This window comes from Thalia democratica, chromosome 5, assembly GCF_965202585.1.
Source record: "Thalia democratica chromosome 5, ktThaDemo2.hap1.1, whole genome shotgun sequence".
In the NCBI taxonomy this organism is placed as follows: Eukaryota; Metazoa; Chordata; class Thaliacea; order Salpida; family Salpidae; genus Thalia; species Thalia democratica.
The window spans coordinates 3,212,675-3,240,441 of NC_139169.1; the positions used below are offsets into that span (position 1 = coordinate 3,212,675).

General features: G+C 24.2%; 1 protein-coding gene across 1 annotated transcript; it reads right to left on the reverse strand.

The window, feature by feature from the left end:
- Positions 1-1,523: 1,523 nt before the first annotated feature.
- Positions 1,524-26,448, reverse strand: LOC145835769 (histone deacetylase 1-like). The gene is made up of 14 exons (XM_082943483.1): positions 26,385-26,448; positions 25,086-25,198; positions 23,084-23,204; positions 22,472-22,546; positions 21,756-21,894; positions 20,237-20,378; positions 16,811-16,915; positions 15,262-15,358; positions 9,399-9,539; positions 7,134-7,180; positions 5,170-5,290; positions 4,611-4,682; positions 3,211-3,305; positions 1,524-1,777 (listed from the first exon to the last, which is right to left on the reverse strand). Exons 1-14 carry the CDS (start codon positions 26,431-26,433, stop codon positions 1,769-1,771), a joined length of 1,326 nt encoding a protein of 441 aa, XP_082799609.1. The 5' UTR covers positions 26,434-26,448; the 3' UTR covers positions 1,524-1,768.
- Positions 26,449-27,767: the final 1,319 nt, after the last annotated feature.

The window sequence follows — 27,767 nt, forward strand, 5'->3', positions numbered from 1 at the left end:
AACTTGAGTTGATCTAATTTTAATAAAATATTTTTTAAATACAAGAGGGAATGTTGGAGTTTAGTTTAACGTTATAATCCAATTTTGAAGAAACAATTAACTAAACAGGGTATTACCAACACAATAAGAATTTTTGACTAACTATATATACTTTCCTTTCAAAAATGCATAAAAATTTATGTTACCTGTAATTTTGTTATATAACTGATCATATATATCTTATTATTTAATTTATCTTATATATTTTATTTTCTAACACTAATTTTTAGTTATTATGCAAAGCATTTTATTTGAAAATAAAAAGTCGGAACATTGCCAAAAGTATGTAATAAACTATAAATTTATAATGTGTATCTCTCTTAAATAGTATTTATAATAGTTTTAGTTTTATCTTGTGATAATACTACTTAAAACTTCCTTGAAATCATTGTATTTTAGTTGGTAAAAAAAAACAAAAATATAGTTTATTTTATAGTCTTATAAGTATTTTACATAAGCTTTTCTTTTTTTAATTTACACCAATTTTGAATATAATCAAAAACTTAAACATAAAAACAGTAAGTGTAAAAAATAGATTAGTAAAGATTATTTTTACCAAACGTTCTTTACTTTTATAAAATAATAATATACACTACGAAAGTATTCATAAATTCATTATAAACTTAATACCTTTTTATACAAAAAAAAAACAACTTTTGTTAGAAAAAACTTGCCTAACTTTGATAATAAAAAATTAAATATCAAAGAAATAGCATGGAAAAGAAGAGATTTAAAATTTCATTGACTAAAGCCTTTTAAAATATTTACTAAATAATGTTGTCACTTGTAATCGCACCTTATTTTCAACTAAACCCCATTTACTGCGTTGAACAAAAATTTCAAACTATTCTTAAATGTAATGGCAACCCTGTGTTCAGTATGAATTTTTCGACTTTTAAACTTACACTTAATGATAAGCACAATAACGTTTTTTACTGCATTTTACGATATAAAATCTTTAAAAAAATTTACAACACAATTTATTTAAAATGAAACAGAAAGCACGATTTTTAAACAATCAAAATCAATGGCAAATAATTAAAAAACATGAAAAATAACTATTTTTGGTATTAAAAGTTAAAAAAAAAATTACATTACAAAAAAAACTAATCAACTTTGGTAACAAAAATTTTTCATGAAACAAAAATAGAAAACAAATTAATAAAAACTTACCTAAGTGGAATAACGTCAGTACTGGCAAATTTACTTTTTTTAAAAAGTTTTTTTTTTTCAAAAGAACAGGGTTGCCAAAGGTTTTCAAAAACTTTTTCCAGGTTTTCTAAATTTATTCCTGGTTTTTGAAAGCACAATTTTGTTTGTCCACGTAAGTATAAAATTAAGTTTAGGGTAAAAAAACTGTCTTAAACAGAATAAAAAATACAGAAAAATATTTTAATGCTACTTTAAATGTTTTTTATTAAAAAAAATGCAAATTGTTCAAAAAGAATAATGAATATGATAGATGTTTTGTATCAAATCAAAATTTTATCACTTTAGATGTAAACATTGTTTAAAATTTCAGGATTTCTAGTGATTTTTGTTCAAAATTCCAGGTTTTATTTTTCAAATTTCTCAAATTCCAGGTTTTTTTGATTTAAATTGTCAAATTTTAAAAGTATTCACAAGATTTTTCCAGGATTCCAGGTTTTTTGGCAACCCTCAAAAGAAGGAAAACAAAATGAAAAGAAAATAAAAAAGAAAGTATTTCCTAGTTTGAAGACTTCAATTCTCAAATGTCCTAGAAATATGATGTGTTTGAATACTTTTCAAATAACTTTATTAAGTTTATAAAATATGAAAAACTTAAGATTAAATTAAAAATTTATAAATGCTTTTTAGCCGAAATTAAAATGCTGACACAACTGTTTTCACTTTACATTAAAATTATTTCGAAGCATTTATTCACATTTGAAATTAATATCATTTTGAACTTACTTTGTAACTAGGTGTTACTTTTTCTTCATCATTTTTACTTTTTCGACTTACTTTAAAATTTATATTATTTTTCATTTTAACATTTTTAACTCACTTTAAAATTAATAATATTTTTATTTTAACATTTTTAACTCACTTTAAAATTAAATAATATTTTTATTTTAATAATTTTAACTCACTTTAAAATTAATAATATTTTTATTTTAATATTTTTAACTCACTTTAAAATTAATATTATTTTTTATTTTAATATTTTAACTCACTTTAAAATTAATATTATTTTTTATTTTAATATTTTTAACTCACTTTAAAATTAATATTATTTTTTATTTTAATATTTTAACTCACTTTAAAATTTATATTATTTTTCATTTTAACATTTTCAACTCACTTTAAAATTAATAATAATTTTATTTTGATATTTTTAACTCACTTTAAAATTAATAATATTTTTATTACTTATTACTTTTTTTTAATATTTTTAACTCACTTTAAAATTAATATTATTTTTCATTTTAATATTTTTCACTCACTTTAAAATTAATATTATTTTTCATTTTAATATTTTTCACTCACTTTAAAACTAATATTATTTTTCTTTAATATTTTTAACTCACTTTAAAATTAATATCATTTTTATTTTAATATTTTTACTCACTTTAAAATTTATATTATCTTTAATTTTAATATATTTAACTCACTTTAAAATTAATATTAATTTTTATTTTAATATTTTTAACTCACTTTAAAATTAATATTATTTTTATTTTAACATTTTCAACTCACTTTAAAATTAATATAATTTTTATTTTAATATTTTTAACTCACTTTAAAATTATTTTTTTTATTTTAATATTTTTAACTCACTTTAAAATTTATATTAATTTTTATTTTAATATTTTTAACTCACTTTAAAATTAATAACACTTTATTTTTAAACATTTTTAACTCACTTTAAAATTAATATTTTTTTAACATTTTTAACTCACTTTAAAATTAATATTATTTTTATTTTAATATTTTTAACTCACTTTAAAATTAATATTATTTTTTATTTTAATATTTTTAACTCACTTTAAAATTTTTTTTTTTTCTAAATATTTTCAACTCACTTTAAAATTAATATTATTTTTATTTTAATATTTTTAACTCACTTTAAGATTAATATTATTTTTATTTTAATATTTTTAACTCACTTTAAAATTAATATTACTTTTTTTTTTATTCTTAACTCACTTTGAAATTAATATTATTTTTTCTCTCCCCTTCGCCTTCGTCTTCTGAGTCGCTGAATTCATTTTGATTTTGAATTCTTCGATCACTATCCATTACTACAAATTATAATAAAGTAAATAAAATATTAAATAAATTCATTTTGATTTTGAATTCTTCGATCACTATCCATTACTACAAATTATAATAAACTAAACATAATAAAATATTAAATAAGTTCATTTTGAATTTGAATTTTTCGATCGCTATTCATTACTGCAAATTATATTAAACTAAATAAAATAAAGTATTAAATAAATTCATTTTGATTTTGAATTTTTCGATCACTATCCATTACTAAAAATAAACAATTATTATTCAATTTTATTTTAACTAGTTTGAATTTTACCAGTTATGTCAGTAACTGTACCTGCATAAAACTAAAGTAATAAAACAAATAAGTTGAAAAAAAAAACAATTTGACATAAAAACAGGGCAAACAAATGTTTTTGGCAAATTTCCTCCGGGTTTTTAAAATTTCCTCCAGGTTTTTAAAAGTACACATTATTGGGTCTATTTATAGTTTAGAGTTAAGTTAACTAACGGTAAGAAACTGTGTTAAATAGTATAAAAATATTGAAAAGATACTTTTAAGCTACTTAAAACATGTATTTAATTTAAAAAAAATGATGATGACAAAAAAAAACTATCTGTTTGGTAGATTTTTTTGTATCAAAACATAATTTTTCTATTTAACATGTAAAAATTGTTTAAAATTCCAGGTTTTCCAGGATTCCAAGTTTTTTTGGCAGCCCTGATAAAATGTGTTTATATTTTTGAGAGTAAAAAATGTTAATATAATTAACGTGATTATTAAAAAAAACACTTACGTGTAGTAGGGGACAATTTTACCAACTTATTTTTATGTTATTAAGATGCCAAAAACCAAAAACAAATTTGAACCTTTTAAAGTAAAGTCAAAAGTTATATAAAATTTATGCACAAAAACTAGTTTGAAACAACTGATCGACTACAATAAACATCATTCATACAATTTTCACACCAGTTTAAATAGCATGTCTATGAGCTGAAAGTTATCTTAACCTTGAAAACTTCAAACTTGAAAGTTTACTAGTTTTAATTTGAAACTGATCTCTTAATGACATATGGTAGTATCTAAAAATTAAACAATAACTGACGAACAATTTTGATATTTTCTTAAAATACTACTAATATTATCGTTTTAAATACTTTAAAAGGGATTTGAATTTACTGAACATATTCTAAATATATTTTTTTATCAATATAACACAAACTATACATCGTTTTGTGTGGATAAGCTTAATTTATTAAAAAGCTACATAAAGTAATTAAATGTATAAGTTATATTACTTGGTTAAACGTTAAAACAACTAAAAACAAACTGGAAATTCTTTTTTCGGGATCTTTTTTTTCTTTCGGATCGACATTTTCTAAATCAAAAGTGTCAGGCGCTTCTAAAAGAATTTATTTGTTTAAGTAATTAAAATTAATTTTATTTGTTTTAGTAATTGAGACCTATGTAATACTAACTTTAGTTACAATATTTTACAGTGTTATTTTACTATAAATCAGTTATTTTCATGAAAATTTGGTAATTATTTGTAATATTGTTAGTAAATGTTGACATTTTAAGCTTTGTTTGACTTTTTTAAACATTAAAACTAAAAATAGAGTTTATTTATCTGTATATTCGAAATTTGAATACCTTTTACAAAATTATAAAGTTTGGTAAGTAATTTGTATCCCAAAACTCTAATTTAGTAATATCTATATTAATCACTTACTTAATAATCTTGCAACTGTGTAACTAAAAAATAATTACCAACTTACCAAACATTTTTACCTTAGGATAGTGTGGAATTTTGTGTAAATTTTTTAATTGTTGATTAAAAGTAATTTGACTAATGACTTTACTAAAAAAATTGAATAAATAATACTAACCAAACATTTGAACTGAAGGTGCATGGGCTATTTCGTGCAAATTTTGTAATAATTTATTCGTAATTGTCGACAAATGTTTTCTTGAGTTCATGTTTTGGGCGTTGGTTTGTCGTATATGTAACTTTATAAAAAATAAGTAAAATATCATATACATTATAATATTTTCTTGTAATGTAAACAAACACATTTTTTGTAGTCCCGTGCATTGAAAAATAATAGATATACATTTTTTGCGTTTTAATTGAGTTTAAACTTGGTATTGGAACATATGGTATTAGAAAAATGTATTATCATAAACAATTATATTTTAAAATTAATTCTTATTTGTTTTATTAAAAAAAAAACTTCCCTAACTAAGCATCAATTTTATTTTTAAAATCAAAGATAAATTTTAAAAGAAGCTAATTAAATGTTTTTTATCAACATCAGTGCTCATATTACAGACTTTTTAACCTAATTACAGAGTTTATGGATTTTTCATAAAAAAAACAAGTCTGTCAATTAACAGAAAACTTTTGTTATTATTAAACTTTTTAGAAAAACTAAATAAAAATTTTTAGTCAACATTAGCAACACGTGTGTCACTTTGCAGACTTTTGAATGTAAGCCAACATATAAATTTCAATTTATTTGTTTGATAAAGTTCTGAACTAAAAATTTCGGTTTAATTTTTTCTTCTGTTTTTTTTTTAACGTTGTGAATTTCAACCAACATTAGTGATCAAGTATGCTTGTAAACAAATTAATTAAAAAAAATTCAATCAACATTAGTGATCATGTGTCATTTTGTAGACTATCTGAATGTATGCCAACATGTTAGATTTTAATTATTTCAAATTATTTAATTAAACTAAAATTTAGTTTTTTATAATTTTTTTGTCTTTTTTTTTATAGTTTTCATGATTTTATTAACATAACTAGCACTTAGATCAAAACTAGTTATTCCGACAAGCATACTTAGTGAAATTATAAACTAAAATAATAACTGTATTGTTTATCTTTAAGTATTTCATAGTATGTAACATTTAAATGAAGTTTAAGATATTTTAATAATTGCTAGTATTTAAAATTGATATAAAGACTTGGTTTAATTTTTTATAATTATCTTACTTTAACTTTTGTACTGGTATTAATTTTAATGAGTATTATTTTTTAATAGATTTAATCCATAAACTTTACATTTTTTTTACATCAAAAAGTTAAAGTTGTAAGTTTTTAAAAGTAAACATAACTAAAAAATAAATTTTAAAACAGTAATTGCTAAATGAATCTATATTAAAACAGTTTTAAGTATAGGCAATTAAAACTCATTAAAAAGCTTTTAAGTACAGAACCTTCGAAGCAAATTACAATAACATCTTTCTACTTAAATCTCTTCTTTTTGATGTTTTATTTTTTTTAATTAATATTTCAAGTTTTTATATTGATTAAAATTTTGTAAAAATTGCATTTTATAAAATCCTTAAAAAAGCACTACTTTGTCAATGTTGTAAAAACTTATAACAAAAAGTATATCCTGAAATACTTAACTTATTTATTTAAAGGTTAGGTTGGCTTATAAAAATATAGTAAGTCTCAATTTTAGTACTAATATAAATTAAATTAGTTATAGTGTACCTAAAAAACTAAATTACAAAAGCTGAATAAGTTTATAAGTTAGTAAATTTTTATATATCATATAAATTTTTCTATTAAACTCATTACGTTGTGTTTGAAGTACAATTTGAAAAAATAGGTTGGTTAACTTTTTTTTTTTTTGAAAAAAAAAGTAGCATTAAAACAATTCTTTTTAAATACATCATTAGTTTTTAAACTTGAGCTTAACTTTTAAAAGTATGTAATTTTTTTTAGGATTAGTAAGTTTAACTTTCTTTTTATAAGTGTTCATGCATATATTTTAAGAGTGAATAAAATTTTGTTTAATAACTTTAAAATCTTTAATTTTGTAAATAAATAAACAAATACCTTATGATCTGGTTCATAGTACTCGTAATAGTCATTGAACGGAATATCTGCGAAATATTAATTTTACTTAAAATTGTGCAAAACTGTTATTTACTGTATAAAATAAACTAATAAGTTTCGAACAAAAAATCTCAATTGAAGTTATTTTTTTCAAAGTTTGTTGTCATTTGTTAAAAAACCAATCAACTTGCAAACTCACTATAAAATGAAAGTAAAAAAATTTATAAATTTAAAAATTTAAAACCCATGGTACAAACAAAAAATGCTGTACTGGAATAATCAGAAACCGTAAAAAAGATTTCTGAATTTCAAAACAACTTTTCATTAATTATTTAACTGCACAATAAATTTTTGACAACCTCTCATTTTAATTTTTAGTTTCTACATTCTTGGTGGACTTTATATTCTTTTTTTTATTCAAAATATTTATATTTCCAACAAAAGCTTTATAAGTTACTTAAATATAAAAATATTTTTAAACAACAATAAAATGACATAATTTTTATGTAAATAACATACGATACACTATATACAGAATCGTCAAAGGGGTTTGAAAACTTTTTCCAGGTTTTCTGAATTTCTCCAGGTTTTCAAAAATGCAAGCTTGTTGGTCCGATTAGTGTATAAAAATTTTTAAGGTAAAAATCAGTTTTATTCAGTAGAACAACATTGAGAAGACACTGTGATGCTATTTTAAATGTGTTTGAAAAAATCTAAATACTACAAAATTTTACATTATTGGACTTGATTGAATTTTTGTATCTAATCTAAAGTTCACAAGTAAAAATGAAAATCTGTTTAAAATCCCAGGTTTTTCTATGTTTTTTAGTTATTTTCGTTCGAAATTACAGGTTTTTCTAGGTTTTTTGGCAACCCTGAAGTAATAAAATTACTATTATCCAGTTCTGTGTTGCAGGCTAGTAATGACATTTCAACTTTAAAATGACAAACTTACTATTATTAAGTTCTGTGTTGCAAGCTAGTAACGACATTTTAACTTTAAAATGACAAACTTACTGTTATCAAATTCTGTGTTGCAGGCTAGTAATGACATTTCAACTTTTATGACAAACTTACTGTTATCAAGTTCTGTGTGGCAAGCTAGTAATGTAATGACATTTCAACTTTAAAATGACAAACTTACTATTATCAAGTTCTATGTCGGAAGCTAGTAATTTAATGACATTTCAACTTTAATAATGACAAACTTTCTATTATCAAGTTCTGTGTTGCAGGCTAGTGATGACATTTTAACTATATAATGACAAACTTATTATTATCAAGTTCTGTGTTGCAAGCTAGTAATGACATTTAGACGTTTATAATAACAAACTTACTATTATCAAGTTCTGTGTTGCAGGTTAGTAATGACATTTCAACTTTTAAAATGACAAAACTTACCATGATCAAGTTCTGTGTTGCAAGCTAGTAATGACATTTTAACTTAGTAATGACAAACTTACTATTATTAAGTTCTGTGTTGCAGGCTAGTAATGACATTTTAACTTTGAAATGACAAACTTGCTATTATCAAGTTCTGTGTTGCAAGCTAGTAATGACATTTTAACGTCTATAATGACAAACTTACCGTTATCAAGTTCTTTGTTGCAAGCTACTGATGACATTCTAACTTTAAAATGGAAAACTTACTATTATCAAGTTCTGTGTTGCAAGCTAGTAATGACATTTCAACTATATAATGACAAACTTATTATTATCTAGTTCTGTGTTGCAGGCTAGTAATGACATTTCAACTTTTATGACAAACTTACTGTCATCAAGTTCTTTGTTGCAAGCTACTGATGACATTTTAATTCAAAATGACAAACTTATTATTACCAAGTTCTGTGTTGCAAGCTAGTAATGACATTTTAACTTTAAAATGACAAACTTACTGTTATCAAATTCTGTGTTGCAGGCTAGTAATGACATTTCAACTTTTATGACAAACTTACTGTTATCAAGTTCTGTGTGGCAAGCTAGTAATGACATTTTAACTTTTATAATGACAAACTTACCGTTATCAAGTTCTGTGTTGCAGGCTAGTAATGAAATTTCAACTTTAAAATGACAAACTTAATATTATCAAGTTCTGTGTTGCAAGTTAATAATGACATTTCAACTTTTATAATGACAAACTTACTATTGTCAAGTTCTGTGTTGCAAGCTAGTAATGACATTTCAACTTTTATGACAAACTTACTGTTATCAAGTTCTGTGTTGGAAGCTAGTAATGACATTTCAACTTTAAAATGACAAACTTACTGTTATCAAGTTCTGTGTTGCAGGCGATTGCGGTCTCGTAAGTCCAACATCTGGCGACATTCCTGATGGTGTAACCTCCACCCCCCAACAGCATCACTGGAATGTTGTACTTCAGCATGAATTCAACGCATTTTCCGTGTCCTGTGACGTCATAATGGGATGTCACAATGATGAATATGTGTGTCATAATTATGAATGTGTATTTACATATTATTTAGCGTGTCTAGTTTTGAACCTGATTAATTTAATGTCGTAACAATGCTTGAAGGAGCTGAGTAAAATTAATGTGTACTTTAATTTATATTTTATCATCTAAACTAGGGGTGGGCAACGTTTTTCAATCAACAGGCCGGATCCGGAAAAAAATAGTCATTTGCGGGCCGGAGCATCTTGAATTAGTTATTTACCTGATCCGGTATCCGCTAGCTGAATAATGACTTTTTAGATCCGAATCCGACTAGATACTAATTTTAAATCGAGATCGGGATTTGGTCGGATTCTAGTTTAAATGAAAATTTTGGATCCGGCCGGAATCTAATTTTATAGATACAGTTGATCACTTTTTTGAATCCTTTAAATTCACAAAACTTTTTAAGTATGAAATTTTAAGATGTAGATTGAGACATGTCACATGTTCAAATAATAACTATAAATATAATTGACATTGTAATTGACAAGGGTACGTATATAAAATATCGTACTTGAAAAAACACTTTGCTTGAGGTGATGTGAAAAAAAGATATTCCAACTAAGTTAAAACAAAAAAATATTAGGACAAAATGGTGTATTTATTAGTACACATTAAGTTATAAAGTCATTTTTTAGCATGTTTTTAAAGTCAAATTCTTACAGTTTTGTTTTGTAAAAGTATGATAAAATATTTTATAAAAAAATAATAATATTGACCCTTTGCGGGCCTGTCACTTCGCTCGTGGGCCGGTCATTTGCAAGCCGGATCTTATTAAAATTTTAAAAACGGTCGGGGGCCGGTCATTTTACTCTGCGGGCCGGATCCAGCCTGCGGGTCATACGTTGCCCACCCCTAATCTAAACTGACTGAGGACCTATTCTCTTAACAAGAATAGTGAAACAATTGCTTTTGAAAGTACAAGTTTTAGGATGTAGTTTTAGTATAAAATTAAATTTTAGGTAAATGACTGTTATAAGGCCATAGGGGGGGGAAAGGATAAAACACTTTTTTTTTACAAAAATTAACTTTTGCTTTTATATGAAAGCTTTATTACAAACTACAAGCCAGTTTTTATAGAATTCAAAAATATCATTTAACTTTTGATATATTTTATTTTTTTGTTAAAAGTTTCCGATACAAACGTATGGACCGCAAATTTTTCGGGGTGAATTTTCTTGAAAATTTTAAAAATCACAAAAAATCTATATCCTCCTTCATTTTTCAGGCAATCTTAAATTAGCAATCTCATAATCTTAAAATTCTTAGGAAATGTTTTTTATATTAAAAGAAAATAAAACTTTTCTTAAGAATTTTGATAATTTATAAAAATATAAATTTTATGTAAAAAAATTTTTAAAAAATCTTTTTTTTTCAAAAAAAAAGTATTTTTACAAAATTTTTTTTTAAATCCAAAGTAAAGTTTTTTTTGCTATTGTATAAAGATTTGACTGTAAAAGTTTGAAGAAGATTACTTGAAAAATGTAGGAGGAGATAGATTTTAAATAAAATAGTCTTTTTTCGCTGTTTTAGTTTTTCCTTCCTATAGGGGAACCTATTATGAGGCTTGACTTTGACTTGTCATATCTCAAAAAATTATTCGAATTTTTTAAAACGATAAAAAACATCTTGAAGCCTAGAAAAACCTCTATAAAATAAGATTAACTTGTAGAAAACATGGCTTACCCCCCCACCCCTATGGCCTTAATTAGTATAACAAGATTTAAAAGATATTGTAAATGTAATTAAAAAAAACTAATAAAAATAAAAAAATATATATGACAGATTTTTTGTGTCGAATCGAAATTTCATTATTTTACTTGTAAATACTGTTTAAAATTCCAGGTTTTTTTTATCTAAATTGTCAAATTCCAGGCTTTTTCAGGTTTTCTGAGTTTTTTAATAACTCTGTTAATTTGAATAAATATGAATATTTTATTAAAACGTGATTCTTATATATGCTTGTTAACTTTTATATTTAAATACAGATAAAAACACTTTTATACAAATAAAAACACTTTTAAAATATACTTTCTTTTTTAACTGACTTTGAACTAGAATCATTTTGTTTGTTTATACTTTTTTACTACATAATTTTAATTAGGTTAATATGTTATTTGTTAAAATAATAAAATTAAAAACTGCTAATAAATAATTTATAAACAAGCTAACATAACATACTTGATTATATTTTTCAAGTATATTTTGTTGTAGCATAAAAAGGTTAACACTTTATACAGATAAAAATATTTTATTGAATACAAAAATTTATGCAATACTGGTTTTACTGCATGTAATAATATCTATTCAAACTAACATTACTTAGAATACTTAGTCAAATTTCATATGAGACTTTGTTAATTTTTCCTTATTACAAGGTTGCCACTCATTTTTTCAAATTTTTTTCCAGGTTTTCCAAATTTCTTTCAGGTTTTTAAAAATACACATTTCTGGGTCTATTTTTAGTTTTAAGTTGATTTCTAATAAAAAAAAACTATGTACTATGTTAAATTGAATAAAAGCATTGAAAAGATACTGTTAAGTTACTTTAAATGTGTTTTTTAATAAAAAAAATTTTGATGATGACAAAAAATCTTAATTATATGATAAATTTTTTGTGTCAAATCAAAATTTTACAACTGAAAATGTTAAAGTTATTAAAAATTCCAGGTTTTTCCAGGTTATTTTAGCCTAAATTGTCAAATTTCAGGTTTTTCCAGGTTTCCAGGTAAAGTGGCAACCCTGTAATTAATATTGTTATTTGATTCATTAGTTTAGCCACATAAAAAGGAACAATAAGTAAAACTAAGCTGTTCACTTCTTAATAATACTGTAGTTAACAAAATTTTAAATGAACTAAATCATTTTTGTACATAAACAATATATTATCACGTGTATTTACTACATGCGATAGCCACTTGAAATTAAAATCAAATCAACGGATTCAGTTTATCTTTTTTTGAGACAACTTATTTAATTAACTTTTATGATTTCTAAATTTCAACATAATACTCAGCTTTGACAAAAACACAACTAAATGCTCTGCTAATTATTTACTCTTTACAGGTAATTACAAAATTAAAATAAAAATAAAACATTAAAAAGGGTTGCCAAATATTTTTGGCAAATTTTCTCCAGGTTTTAAAAAGTAAACATGTTTGGGTCTATTTGTAGTTCTAATTTAATTTAAAAGTAAGAAACTGTGTTAAATAGTTTAAAAACATTGAAAAGATATTGTGAAGCTACTTTAAACAGGGTTGCCACTCATTTTTTCCAAATTTTTTCCAGGTTTTCCAAATTTCTTCCAGGTTTTTAAAACTACACAATTTTGGGCTTATTTTTAGTTTTAAATTAATTTCTATATAAGAAAATGTGTTAAATACTATAAAAACATTGAAAACATACTGTAAAGTTACTTTAAATGTGTTTTTAATTAAAAAAATTTTTGATGATGACAAAAAAATTTTATTTATATGATAGATTTTTCTCTCAAATCGAAATTTTACTACTGAAAATGTTAAAATTATTAAAAAATCCAGGTTTTTCCAGGTTTTTTTAAAAATTTCTCAAATTCCAGGTTTTTCAGGATTCCAGGTTAAGTGGCAACCAGGTTTAAATTAAAAATATACAATAAACCTAATTTGTGCAATATTAAAAAATTATAAAAAAAATATTTTTTGAGTTTTTTAGAATTCTAAAATGCGTAAGAAAACGAGAGTGGGTAACGTCACGAGTGCGTAAAGATGCGAGAGGTTACTGTTGATTGAAATTATAGAGAAATTTTTTTTATAAATTTTTATAAATTTGTTAAAAAATTTTATAAAACTTTTATAACTCTAAACTTAGTTTTTAAAATAGACTATTCTAAGTAAAGCAAAACTTTGTTAATTAACACTTTAATAGTAAATATTTTAACTGCAAGCTTAAAAGTTTAGTAAAATATTTTGCAGCACTAATTATCAGTTTTTGATATATCATTAATAATTATTTATTATAACTTAAGCTCTAAATAAGTATTGTCAAAAGCATATTGATAAAAAACTTAATTCATAAATACTTTAGATTATTTTTATATGTATAGTTACTGCACTTTTATTTAGTGATCTTATAGGTACAACTATTGAAAATAACTATAAACAAATAATACTTTAACTTTATACTTATACAATTTTGTAGGTAGAAAAATATGTTAAGCTTTATCTAAGATGTTGTGTTTACTAGGTTGAAACAAAAAACGTTTACAATTAAAAATTTCTAATAAGCTTAAATTTTAGAAATAACAGAATAATAGTTTAGAAAAACTGTTGGTATAAACTGTATTAAATTTCAATACCTTAAAAATATGTTTAAAAGAATTGTTATTAATCACATGCTTAAAATTTAAACAACTCGCGTAGGATGACACTTTGCTTTTGAAATGAATTATCTGTTTTTGTTGTGAATTGAAATTTTGTTTTTCTTGTCAAAAAATAAAATAAAAGTATGTTTTTAAAATAAACTGTTACATTTTTATTCAAATTTAATAAAATACTCAATTGTATCCTGAACTTTATGGTAAGTATTTTTGTATTTGCTTTAGTTAACGTTAAAAAGCCAAGAAAAAAAGTTTAAGAATGAACACTTGAAATTAGATAAACGTTTTAGTAATATACTATAAACAATTTCATCGCTAAGTATAATTAATAAATACTTAGAATATTTGGCAAATGCTTCAAATCTAAAAAAAATATCATAATTTGAACATTTATCCAAAGCTTAAAAATAACAGACTTACAACTTTTGGTAATAACTAAAGTAACTTATAAGAATAAATTATACTAGCATTGACTTTTAAATAAGTTTTAACTTTTTTTATTCATCATACAAGTTAAAATAAATTAGGTTAAATTAAAACTATCTGTGTTTCGATTGTTAATGCAAATATTAAAAATTAATTTTATCAATTTTTGTATTTATTCAATACGTCATTTGTGGTTTGAACAGAAAATTGTTTACAATGTAAAATAGAACATTTGTCTGAGAATTTTAAATATTTTAATGAAATACTTACAAAAACTTTTGTTACAACTTTTAAGATAACTAAAATTAAATAACTTAATAAATTATTAAACTTTTATAAAAGCAAGTATTTGAATATAACGTCTTAATTAAACTAAGCTTAATTTTTAATTTAAAACTATGAATAAAGCTCAAGTTTAACGTGAACCTTTTTAATACTAAAAAAAAACAAAGAATTATCATATAAATGTGAAAATACTTTTCCAGTAAACAAGTAAGTTCATTAATTAACTTGTATTTATTTATTCGAGTCACTCTTTTTGTAACTTTCTAACATTGTAATTTGAAAATACCAATTTTTCAAATATATAAAAAACTCTCAAACGCTCAAGTAATTTAAAGTCACATATATACAAAACTCACTCAATTTAAAAAAATATTTCTACACTTTAAACTAATGATTGCTTATTTAATCACGCAAAACCAACTGTTTAGTGTTAGATTGAAAACCAAAAAAATGCAATATTGGATTGAAAACTCTTGAATAGAAAGTTTTTTAGCATTTAATTTTTGTAACTTGTTTTTGATATTTAAACCATTTTTCAGAGCAAGAAATTATTAAATTAATTTATGTATGAAATTATTAATTAAGTAAATTAAATCAAAATACAAACAAACCTTTCAGCGTAAGATTGAAAACTCCGAGTCTGTCAAGAGCTAAAGAGTCAGCTCCACACTGGAGAACAATCACTGAGGGTCTGTAGTGTTCCATGACCTGAAAAAAATAATATTTATTTTATTACCTGAAATTACTGATGTTTACAACTATAACCTTCCGATACATAAAATCGCAAACTCATACATAACATTACATTGAAAAAAATAGTACTTTGATTTTCTCTATATGTTATTTTAATTAATATACTCATACAATATTTTGCTAAATACAAAATAATTAGCATTGATATAAATAAAAAAGGCAATCTAGGATTTGAAAACAGTCAACTTAATGTCCTCTTTTATACATTTATAATTATTATTTTTAGCTAGATCCTTCCATACTGAAGTTAGAATAAGGACAATTTATTTTTGTTATGCAATGTTTCATATTCAGAAAACGTTAAGTATTATCGAATCGGTAGTGAAGTAAGTACAACTGCAACTATTGATTCCAAAAAGGTACAATCTACTAAAACTATCAGAAGGAGTAAAAGTTAAACTAGTATAACTCAGCACCAATGATATTTTACACCGGTGTTACCTAAAGCAGGAGAAAATTGTTATACCGGATTTCTTATTGTAAATCAAAAGAGTTCTCGAGTGTGGGCGATTACGCCCACTAATTTTATCATTTGATTACTACTAATACATGTCTGTTGAATTAAAAGTTACTATGGCTTTATCTGAGCAACCTTTTCTCTTAAGTAACTGTATACTACTAATACATGTCTGTTGAATTAAGTGTTACTATGGCTTTATTTGAGTGTGAACCTTTTCTCTTAAGTAACTGTATACTACTGGTATAAGCCTCTTAAATTAACTGTTTTTTAAATGTTGTTTAAATTCGTTTCTATATAAATTTTTCACAACGTCTTTTAAAGCTTAATTTGATTTATATATATTATACAAATATATATAACTCAAATAATCCTAGTACTTGCAAATTAAAAAAAAATCTGGTTTTTAATAGTCATTTTTTCACTGATAGACATTAGAATTAATACGTAGTTAGAATTTTTTTTAATTTTATTTAAATATATTGAGCTATGCACCACTTTGTTTTTTTTTCAAACATTAACCTTTTCTGTTTAAATGGTGATACTTTTTATATAAGTATTAATACAAATTCTGCGTTCAAAGTTTACAAAAAATAAGCAAAATAGTAACATACATGGAATAGACAACCATGTAGTTTTATTTCAAAATTAAAGTTAGGGTTATAATACAATTTATCTGAAAAACACAAAATATGTTAGTTTATTGCTTATAAAGTTCTAAATAATTTGCTCATAAATGGTACAAAAATACTTTCATAAATTAAATTATTTTTTTAATTTTATGTTAATTTTCAACTCACTTTACTCATTACAGGCACAAAAATATTTTCAAATTTTTAAAAACTTTGTTTTAAATATTTTATATTCAACTTACTTTAGTCATAACAGGCACAAAAATACTTTCATAAATTAATTTTTTTTTTTTAATTTTATGTTAATTTTCAACTCACTTTGCTCATTACAGGCACAAAAATACTTTCATATGAAATATCATCGATTCCATCGTGTAGCGGAAAATTTACCGAATAATTTCTACCCTTCAAATGTCCTCTGTCCTTTAATAGAATAACAAATACAGTTTTTAATACAATTAATAATATGTTTAAACTGTTAGGGAATTTAATGAAGAATTTCTTCAATTTATACATTTTTTCATAAAGTGATATTGTAAATAAAAAAATCAGCATTGAAAAACTTATGCTTCCTCATTGAAAGAATATAAATTTTTACTGAGAAAATTATATATCTTAATATATAACAGTCATATAACATTTATTAAGAAAACAACTAATCTGTTAAATTTGTAAAAAAATAATAGATAATATATAGTAGTCTCTATTCAGATGTTGTATTTTAATATATACTTTTTTCAAAGTTAAAAAAAATGATAGATGATTTAAACAATAGTAATGGGATGACTGTAAAAATTTCTTCAAGTTTTGTTAAAAATTAAAGGAAAAGATAGTTGTGAAAATGCATTTTTTGGTCATTCTAGTATGATTTACTTAGAGCAGTGGTCGGCACGGTGTACACTGGTGCACACTAGTGTACATGAAATTTCTTTTAGGGTGCACGAGACTTTTGGGGTGCATGAAACTTATTTTGGGGTACATGAATTTTTTTTCCGCAGAAACTAATTTTTTTTTTTTAATCTTTCTACATTTAAGACATACTCAACCTTGACATCTAATTGACTATTTTGTTGTTAATAAAGCGACCATTTTTGTACTCTTCTAGTTCTATTCTGTTAAATTATGTAAAATTCTTCCACCCTTACCCGCCTAAAGAAAAAGCTGGGTATTTTAGACCTGGGTGATTCAAGTAAAATATTGTTGAAAAAATTAGATGATCGATATTAAAAGTTTATTGAAATGGATAGGATAAACTGGTGAATTTAAAGTTAGCGTGTAAAAATTAACTCGTTGTTACCCAATTATTAGTAAAAAAAAACGATTAAAAGTGTTTACATATTCTTAAACACTAGCGGCGCTAAAGAATGCTAATTGAGGTGCACAGAATTTTAACTTTGTGATTTAGGGTTTACGGATTCGAAGTAGCGTGCCGACCACTGACTTAGAGTGATCTATTAAACTCCCCAACTTTGATTACTTACATTTTGTTAGTTACTTTTATTTTATATTGGCAAAAAGAGTCTGATAGCTCTGTAAAGCTCTGAAAATAAGATTAAATTTTGATATACAATGAGGCACCCCCCTATTACCTACCATACAGTTTAAAAACGATCATCACAACACAACATTATTATTTAAATAAAATCAAAACTAACAGTAATATATACAGTTGCTGGTAAATATTCACCGCATTTATGAAATGAAAACTTGATAAACATTTATGCTATGTTGTGTTTCTTAACTTAAACGATTAAATCAAAACCAACAGTAATATATACAGTTCCAGGGAAATATTCCCCGTATTTATTAAAAGAAATTTGATAAATATTTATACTAAGTTTTATTTCTTAACTTAAATGATTAAATCAAAACCAACAGTGATATCTCCGGTCCCAGGGAAATACTCCCCGTATTTATGAAACGAAATCTAATAAATATTTATCCTATGTTGTATTTATTAATTTAGATGATTAAATCAAAACCAACAGTGATATCACCGGTTCCTGGGAAATACTCACCGTATTTGTGAAATGAAAACTTGATAAATATTTATACTATGTTGTATTTATAAACTTGAATGATTAAATCAAAACCAACAGTAATATCTCCGGTCCCTGGGAAGTACTCCCCGTATTTGTGAAACGAAAACTTGATAAATATTTATACTATGTTGTATTTCTTAACTTAAATGATTAAATCAAAACCAACAGTGATATCTCCGGTTCCTGGGAAGTACTCCCCGTATTTGTGAAACGAAAACTTGATAAATATTTATACTATGTTGTATTTCTTAACTTAAATGATTAAATCAAAACCAACAGTAATATCTCCGGTTCCTGGGAAGTACTCCCCGTATTTGTGAAACGAAAACTTGATAAATATTTATACTATGTTGTATTTATTAATTTAAATGATTAAATCAAAACCAACAGTGATATCTCCGGTTCCAGGGAAATATTCCCCGTATTTGTGAAACGAAAACTTAATAAATATTTACACTATGTTGTATTTCTTAACTTAAATGATTAAATCAAAACCAACAGTGATATCTCCGGTTCCCGGGAAATATTCCCCGTATTTGTGAAATTAAAACTTGATAAATATTTTCACTATGTTGTATTTCTCAACTTAATTATTAAATCAAAACCAACAGTAATATCTCCGGTCCCTGGGAAGTACTCCCCGTATTTGTGAAACGAAAACTTGATAAATATTTATACTATGTTGTATTTCTTAACTTAAATGATTAAATCAAAACCAACAGTAATATCTCCGGTTCCTGGGAAGTACTCCCCATATTTGTGAAACGAAAACTTGATAAATATTTATACTATGTTGTATTTCTTAACTTAAATGATTAAATCAAAACCAACAGTGATATCTCCGGTTCCTGGGAAGTACTCCCCGTATTTGTGAAACGAAAACTTGATAAATATTTATACTATGTTGTATTTCTTAACTTAAATGATTAAATCAAAACCAACAGTGATATCTCCGGTCCCAGGGAAATACTTTCCGTATTTATGAAATTAAAACTTGATAAATATTTATACTATGTTGTATTTCTTAACTTAAATGATTAAAAATCAAAACCAACAGTGATATCTCCGGTTCCAGGGAAATACTCACCGTATTTATGAAACGAAAACTTGATAAGTATTTTTATTATATTGTATTTCTTAACTTAAATGATTAAATCAAAACCAACAGTAATATAAACAGTTCCTGGGAAATATTTACCGTATTTATGAAAAGAAAACTTGATAAATATTCATACTACGTTGTATTTCTTAACTTAAACGATTAAATCAAAACCAACAGTGATATCTCCGGTTCCAGGGAAATACTCACCGTATTTATGAAATGAAAACTTGATAAATATTTACACAATGTTGTATTTCTTAACTTAAATAATCAAAACCAACAGTGATATCACCGGTTCCTGGGAAATACTCCCCGTATTTATGAAATGAAATTTGATAAACATTTATACCATGTTGTATAACAAATCAAAACCAACAGTGATATCTCCGGTTCCTGGGAAGTACTCCCCGTATTTGTGAAACGAAAATTTGATAAACATTTATACTATGTTGTATTTATTAACTTATATAGATTAAATCAAAACCAACAGTGATATCTCCGGTTCCAGGGAAATATTCCCCGTATTTATGAAACGAAATCTAATAAATATTTACACTATGTTGTATTTATTAATTTAAATGATTAAAAATAAAAACCAACAGTGATATCTCCGGTTCCTGGGAAATATTCCCCGTACTTGTGAAACGAAACAGTCATGACCCTGTCTGTCGTGTAAAAAGCTTCCTCAACTCCGTCACCGTGGTGAATGTCGATGTCAATGTAGAGGACTCTTTGGTGAACTCTGTAAATACAAACATATTAAGTAAAAGGTTTAAATACTCTAGTTTTATAGAGTTGTCCATGTAAGATTAATTGATGATTTCTAACGCAAAAAATGATGATATTCACTGTAAGTGTATAATGTTAAAGCCTCCAAGTTATACCTATCACCATACAAGACTCGACAGTGGAATATATTAGAAATGTTTATATCAAGTAGTATATTGTACAAAATACAATTTGAAACATTCCCGTAATATTAATGTTTGTGTACATTGTATTCCTGATTTTCTGACTTTTCCTGACTTTGTAGCAACCCTGGTGTACAAGGAGCAGTAATGCACTCTGCATATTATTAATATTCGTACATTTTAAATAAAATATCGCTCTGCGAAAATTAGTAAGCATGAAAAAAATAATTGTTTTTACTTTAAACTCATTGATATGAAAGAAAAAATTTTGCACATCAAGCAGCATTTTTTAAATTGAATTGAAACATTATAAATAAAACTTAAGTGTCTCAAGTATTCCCTAGGTAATACCATTATTGTGAAACTTTGGTATAGTTATTACACATGATCAATTGTTTTTATTAAATCTTACTTAAGCAGTTTTATGTATTACATAAAAAAAATCAATTAGCTAAATTTATTTTACAAACTTTAGTAATTATAGTATTACAAGAACAATGTCATTTAAAGTACAAAAATTTTTTCAATGCAAAATAAATTTAAGTTGAAACTTGTTTTAAACAACTTTGTTATTTTTTAGTAATCCAAGCACAACTTACATGATATAAAAAAAATAGTTATTATAAATCTAAACGTATTTTCATTAATCAAAGATTCTTAAGACAATTTACATATATAGTTTTGGGTTATCTTATGTTTATCATCATTTAAAACAACTTTTACACTTCCCTTTAAGGATTTAAATAATCTAAGCAACATATTGTTTGCATAAGAGAATCTACTACTTAGTAAAAAATTTAAAAATAAAACTTTCAAAATGAAAGTAGTAAACATTAAAATTAATAAAACATACTTTAACTATTTTAATATTCTAAGGACAATATTAATTACATTAAAAATCGTATTAATTTTCAAAAAAACAAGCTTTAATTTTTTCAATGCTCCAAGGACAATACCTTTAATATACAACAATCTATTTCTTGGACTAACACAAATAAATGTTTTTATAATTGAATAAGTACGTATTTAAAAAACAAACTTTAACAAATCCAATATTTAAAGAACTATATCATTTACATAACAGAAAAATTAATTTTTATCAGACTAAACCTATATTGATATATCAAAAATTTTCGAAAAATAAATGGGTATAATTTTGAATCAATATTTTATACTTTTAATTATCAAAAAAACTTTTTACAACTCACTTTAGTAACTCCAATATTCCCAGCACTATATCGTTAACATAGCAGAATCCGGAAGCTTCTGCTTTTTTAGCGTGGTGCAAACCACCGGCCCAATTAATTGCTACATCTACTGATTTCTTGTTTATCTTATCCGCACATGCTGAAATAAAAATATATTACTAATATCATTAACTTTATATATACATATAAACATCAACAAATTAATTAGTTTAAAAATTAACTTCAACTGATTTTTTATTTATTTTTTCCGCGCAAGCTGCTAGAAATATATAAGTTTCTCAATTATATGTTTGAGTTATTTTACACATAATTAATTGCCATGTCTACAGAATTCTTGTTTATAATATTATGCACATACTGTTAAAATGTAAATAATATTATTAATGATTTATTTCAATTTTTTTATTTAACAGTTAGTTGCTACATCCATAGATTTCTAGTTTATTTCATCTAAACATACTGCTATTATTCATACATTATATACTTTTTACTACTTGATAATCATTGAAAAATCTGTACATAAATTTTTGTAATTTTTTCACAAGTATTTATCGAATCATCAATGAACTCCATCATTTTTATTAAATTATTTATCTTATTTGTGTTATACTTAACAAAAGCAAATTATATGTAATACTTTTATTTTTTAGTAATTTTGAGTGTTTAAAATAACTAGTTAGTTGTTTATATTAATGAATAGTGGTAGTATTACTCACCAATAGAGCCTCCGGCCGATATTTGACAAAAATCATAAATTCCATCAAAAGCTGGGCAATCTTCTACTACATTAACTGAAAAATAAATAAATATTATATAGAAGAAAAAACAATTAAATGTATATAATTCAATCAAAAGCACGGCATTCTTCAAATATTTTAACTATAAAAAAATAAACAAAATAGCAGAAATAATAATAGTTATTGTTACTATTAAATTTTCATATCTTCTATCGAAAGATGTACTATCTTTTACAAACATATATACCATATATAAGCATAGTATTTGTGTCAAATCAATTTATCATCTTAAAGCTTTATACAACACTTAACAACTTTAAAAAGAAAAAAATCTGATATTTCAAAGAAATAATAATAAAGGAAAAAATTAATAAAAGGGTGTAAGTCTAAAGTATTTAGGCAAAACTAAATTAAACACAATTTTTTTGTAATTATAGTCTAAGGAAACTCAAAATTTACTCTGAAAATTTTATAACATATTTTTTTTAATAAGTTCAAAAGTTAATTTAAAATCTAATGGTAAATATTTTAGTATAAATCAGTAATAAATAACAAATAAAGTTTGTAATTAGATAAATACAAATAACCAACATTTTTGCATTTCTTTTGAATCTTCTTTATTTTTACTGACAGGCGAAACTTTTTTCAAAAAATTAATGTAATCGTCTGTGTGAAATTTTGTCATTTCGTTTGCTGTGGCTCTGTATGGTCTCTGATGAAAATTGATTACTTAAAATGATTGTAAGAATAAAATATACGCACAGTCAAAAAAATATATAAATCAGGGTTTCCCAAACTTTTTTTCAGAAGGCTCCTTTAAAGAAATTAAAAAAACTATGGCCCCCTCAGACAAGATTTCTCAAAAAAATACCATTAAAAATTCCTAACACCTTTCTTTGCTTTTCATCGTCAACTACAGAATATCTAGTGTAAGTTCTAAATTATAGCTTTGTGGCTCCCCCTTTTATAGCTTATGGCCCCCTAAATTTCCTCAAAAATTTTCAACAACATCTAATATATAAGTTTCAAAACTACCTCCAAAAACCCCAAAGATTTATTTTTGCTCTTCATCATCTACTCCATAATATCTAGTGTAATTTTCAAATTATGACCTCATGGCCCCCTATAGCCTCTTTACTACTCATGGCCCCCTCATTTGCCTTTTTGCTGCTTATGGCCCCCTAAATTTCTGTCACGGCCCACTTTGGAAAACCATGATATAAATATATTTTTTAAATACCATACATTATATTTTTCCTTGATTTTTCATTGAGTTTTTTTGATAGTTCATAATTCAATTTAGATAAATTTTTAGATAGTTCTTAAATCCATTTAAATTTTGGTTGTTATGTTAACTTAACACAAATTAGATTAATGTTTTGTTGACTCTGGACTTAAAATCATAATTTTAGACAATTCTCAATTTCATTTAGTTAAATTTCAAGGTAAAAATATATTTTTAGTTATTTTTTTTAAAGCTCTGAATTCAGTTTTTTTCTTTGACTCATTATATTAATATTAATTAAATTTGTTTTTTTAAACTAGTACCAATTTTACCTAATTATACTCTGCCATGCATGAATTTTCGAATATGCAACATTTTAGTTTTTGTTTATATTCTTGACGCATGAATACGTTTTAAAATAACAGTATAATTAACAAACATTGTTATATGCAGTTTAATATTTTAATTTTTTGTTCGAAAAGGTCGCAATCTCTTGCATAAATCTATTTAAATACCATAAATTGAACAACATAAAAGATAATTTCAACAACTTCTATTTGTACTAAGCTCTATATATGGTTTCTATTAAAATACAAAAATCATTTACGCAACTTAAGAAAAATTTATTCAATTATAGAATGGGTGGGCAACTTATGTCTGCAATGAATAGTTTGAGATAAACAAAAAAATTAAAGTTAAACATTTTTTTAATGTGCTATCAATTTAATTTTTAGTTTAAGCAGTGCTTAATAAATTATTAATTCATTGCGGCTTTGCTTCTAAAGGTTTTTTTTTACAACGCCAAGACATTTTTTGATAAGCATGCTAAGTTTTTGCTGCTAAATCTGGTCTATCAAGTAAAAACGTTGCCTACCTCTGCATAAACAAAGTAAACATTTAATTTACAGGGTGGTCATTAGTTTCTTTAAAAATTTCTTTCAGGTTTCTAAAAGTACATGTTTTTGGGTCTAATTATTTAGTGTGTCAAATCAAAATGCTACTACTTAACATGTAAAATTTGTTTAAAATTCCAGGAATATCCATTTTTTTTCAAATTTTCTTAAATTCTTGGTTTTTCCAGGATTCTAGGATTAGTGGCCACCCTGAAACAAATGGTCCTTAAATGTATATGTGTTATTAGCCTTAAGTAGGTTTTTTTTTTTAAATAAAAAAATAAGTCAATTATGAAAAAGAAAACTTTGTTTTATTTGCCACTCTTATAAATTATAAAACATTTGAAAAATAATTATAAAACATTTAGCCTTCAACTCTCACTCTAAATATAAGTAATCTAATTTTTACCACTAAAAAAAAGTAATTTTTACCCATCTTTTAAAGAAAAGTAGTAAGCAAATACTTATAACTGACATAAATGAGCATCTTTTTGTAAAGTCCGTAGTTCATCATAAGATTGTGAGTCAATCTGATTCTATGGGGCTTCATCGGGTGGTTTTCACCATAATACTGGTTGCCAATATCAGCTGTGAAAAAATATATGCTTTATTTGCTAAATTTTTTTGTTGATAATCACAAACATCAGCTGAGTTAAGGAACAGTTGTTTGAAAAGTTTTTATGCTTTTTTATTTCAATTGCATGATTTTTACCATGTTTATTATTAATTAGTTAACTTAATAAATTAAATAACAATTTTCATTTAGTATGTAAATACTTTTAGCAGGATCTGAGGTACTTTATGTTACTTTGTGCTAGTCAGAGTTTATGTAAAAATTGATAAGAAATAATTAATGAGTTAAAAACAAGCCTAAAATTTATAAAAAATATCAAAACTATCTCAAGTTTTGAAATAAAAGTCAAAGAATTTGAATCAGCCTAAGTTTTTCAAAAATGTTCAAACTAGATCAATCTGGCCTGAGTCTTCATGAAAACTAATACTAGCCTGACAAATGGCAACCCTAATAGAAAAGCTTCATCTAGGTTGCTAAATCCATGTTAGTACTGTATATATATATAACTGTTCTGTGTAAGTTGTAACATAAGCAAGTGTTACACCAAAACTTGATAATTAACAAAACATAAAAACAAAAAATGTCCTTAATGTATGCAGTTTATAAAAAAACTTTCTATAATTACAACAGTTTGTAAAAATATGCTCTGATAAATAAGTCACAGGTACTCTTAATACTTGAATCACTCAACTTAAGAAATTTATTATTACAACAAACTAATGTATTCTGAAAAAAAAATTGTAGAGGAAATTGAATTTTTTTTTTATTACTATAAATAGATTTCCTATGTTAAAAAATTACTCTATAGTATATAACTTTTTTTTTTGAGTTTCATTTAGCAACTGGTTCCTTGTACATTATAGAGTTTATCTTGCAAAAAAAGACATTTGCATAACATGATACCAATATTGGTTATTAGTTTTATACTAAATATTAATTTTTGTGTAAACCAACTAACTTGCTCAGCAACATTTCTTTTTAATAGTCAACTCAGAACAAAATTTTTTAAACTCACTACCATACTAGAAGAAAGTTTACATTTTGTAGATCAAATTACTATGTATAACTTAATGGAGTTAGTAAAATTTTTGTATTTCTTTAAAATTCTTGTGTAACTTAAAATCACGTTAATATCAATTTGAAATGTTATATTTTATTTTTTACTAGTAGTTGCTAAAAAATATTCAAAAAAAAACTCACAGTCATAATAGTAGCAGACCTTCCTGTTACAGCACTGGTCAGAGGCCATTGTATAAATTAATAAACAGCTGTGAGTAAAATTTTATGTTTTAGCAAGTTTGAATGAAAACTATTAATTATATAGAAAACTAGTGCAAATTTTTTGCTAATATATACCAAAGCATTGTATAAATTTATGAACAGCAATAAAATAAGTACTTGATAACTTAATTTAGTAAGTAAACAGTTTTGTATTAAAGAAGGAAAAATGTAACAATTTTCCATTTGTATACAAACTTTGTTTTATACGAGTAGTAATGTATTTATTTATGTAAAACAATAAGGTATGCAACAAACAATACAACATTCTTTTGCTAAAGAACTATAGAGAATTTTAAACTTGTTTTTTTTTTTTTAATTAAAATTGCTAAGTTTTTCTGAATACAAGTATACCATTAAAAAATTAAGGGCATAATTATAGTAAATTCAATCTAGTGAGAAAAACCAAACCAAAAGTATAAATTTGATAAGTTTTAAACTAGAATTTAGTTTAAATATTTTTTAACAAAATTTTTAGGTTTTAAAAATTAACTTTACTCAAGCTAACACTCAATATACAAATAAAAAAAATTAGACAAAAATTTATCAAACATGATAAAAGAATAAGAAAAATATTTTTATTACATAACATCAATTTCAGAAGAAAGAAAAATTTGTCAAGCACTGTTAAATTTTATTTCCATTAATGAATACTTTTGAAGCAGGAAGAACCAAATGTGATAGAACTAATTTCTAGTTTATAATGATATTTTGATAGGATACAATAAAAACAAAACTGGTTTTATACAATATTTTCATATAGCTTTGATTTAAAACTTTATAAAAGTAAAAAAATAGATTTGAAGCTTCATTTGTAATAAGAACTTCAAATTGTTTTTTGATAAGACATTTGTACTTTGTAGATAAAACTTGGTTACTATAAAGGGGCATAGCAATAACAAAATTTTGAATCTTTCATAGAAAATTTTTGGTATATACTATATTTTTACACCAGGGCTAAAAATGAGGGTAGGTGTCAGAGTCTATTTAGCCCAGAGTTCTACTTTAGCACCAAGTGACACTTAAGCAGGGAGTAACACTTTGACATGGCGTCACTTTAGCACAGAGTGACATTTTTGCACGTAATAATTTTAAATCATTAAAAATGTTTTTTTAAACAGTGTTCAATAATGAATTTATTCTTTCAAGACTTTATTTTACAAACTAAGTTTTGGTCAAAGACATTGTCAGTGCTTAAAAACTTAGTTTGTAAAAAAAGTCTTGAAAGAATAAATTCATTATTTCTCCTCTAATATATGAGATCTCATTATTTGTTTTCTAAAAATCAAAACATATAACAATGTT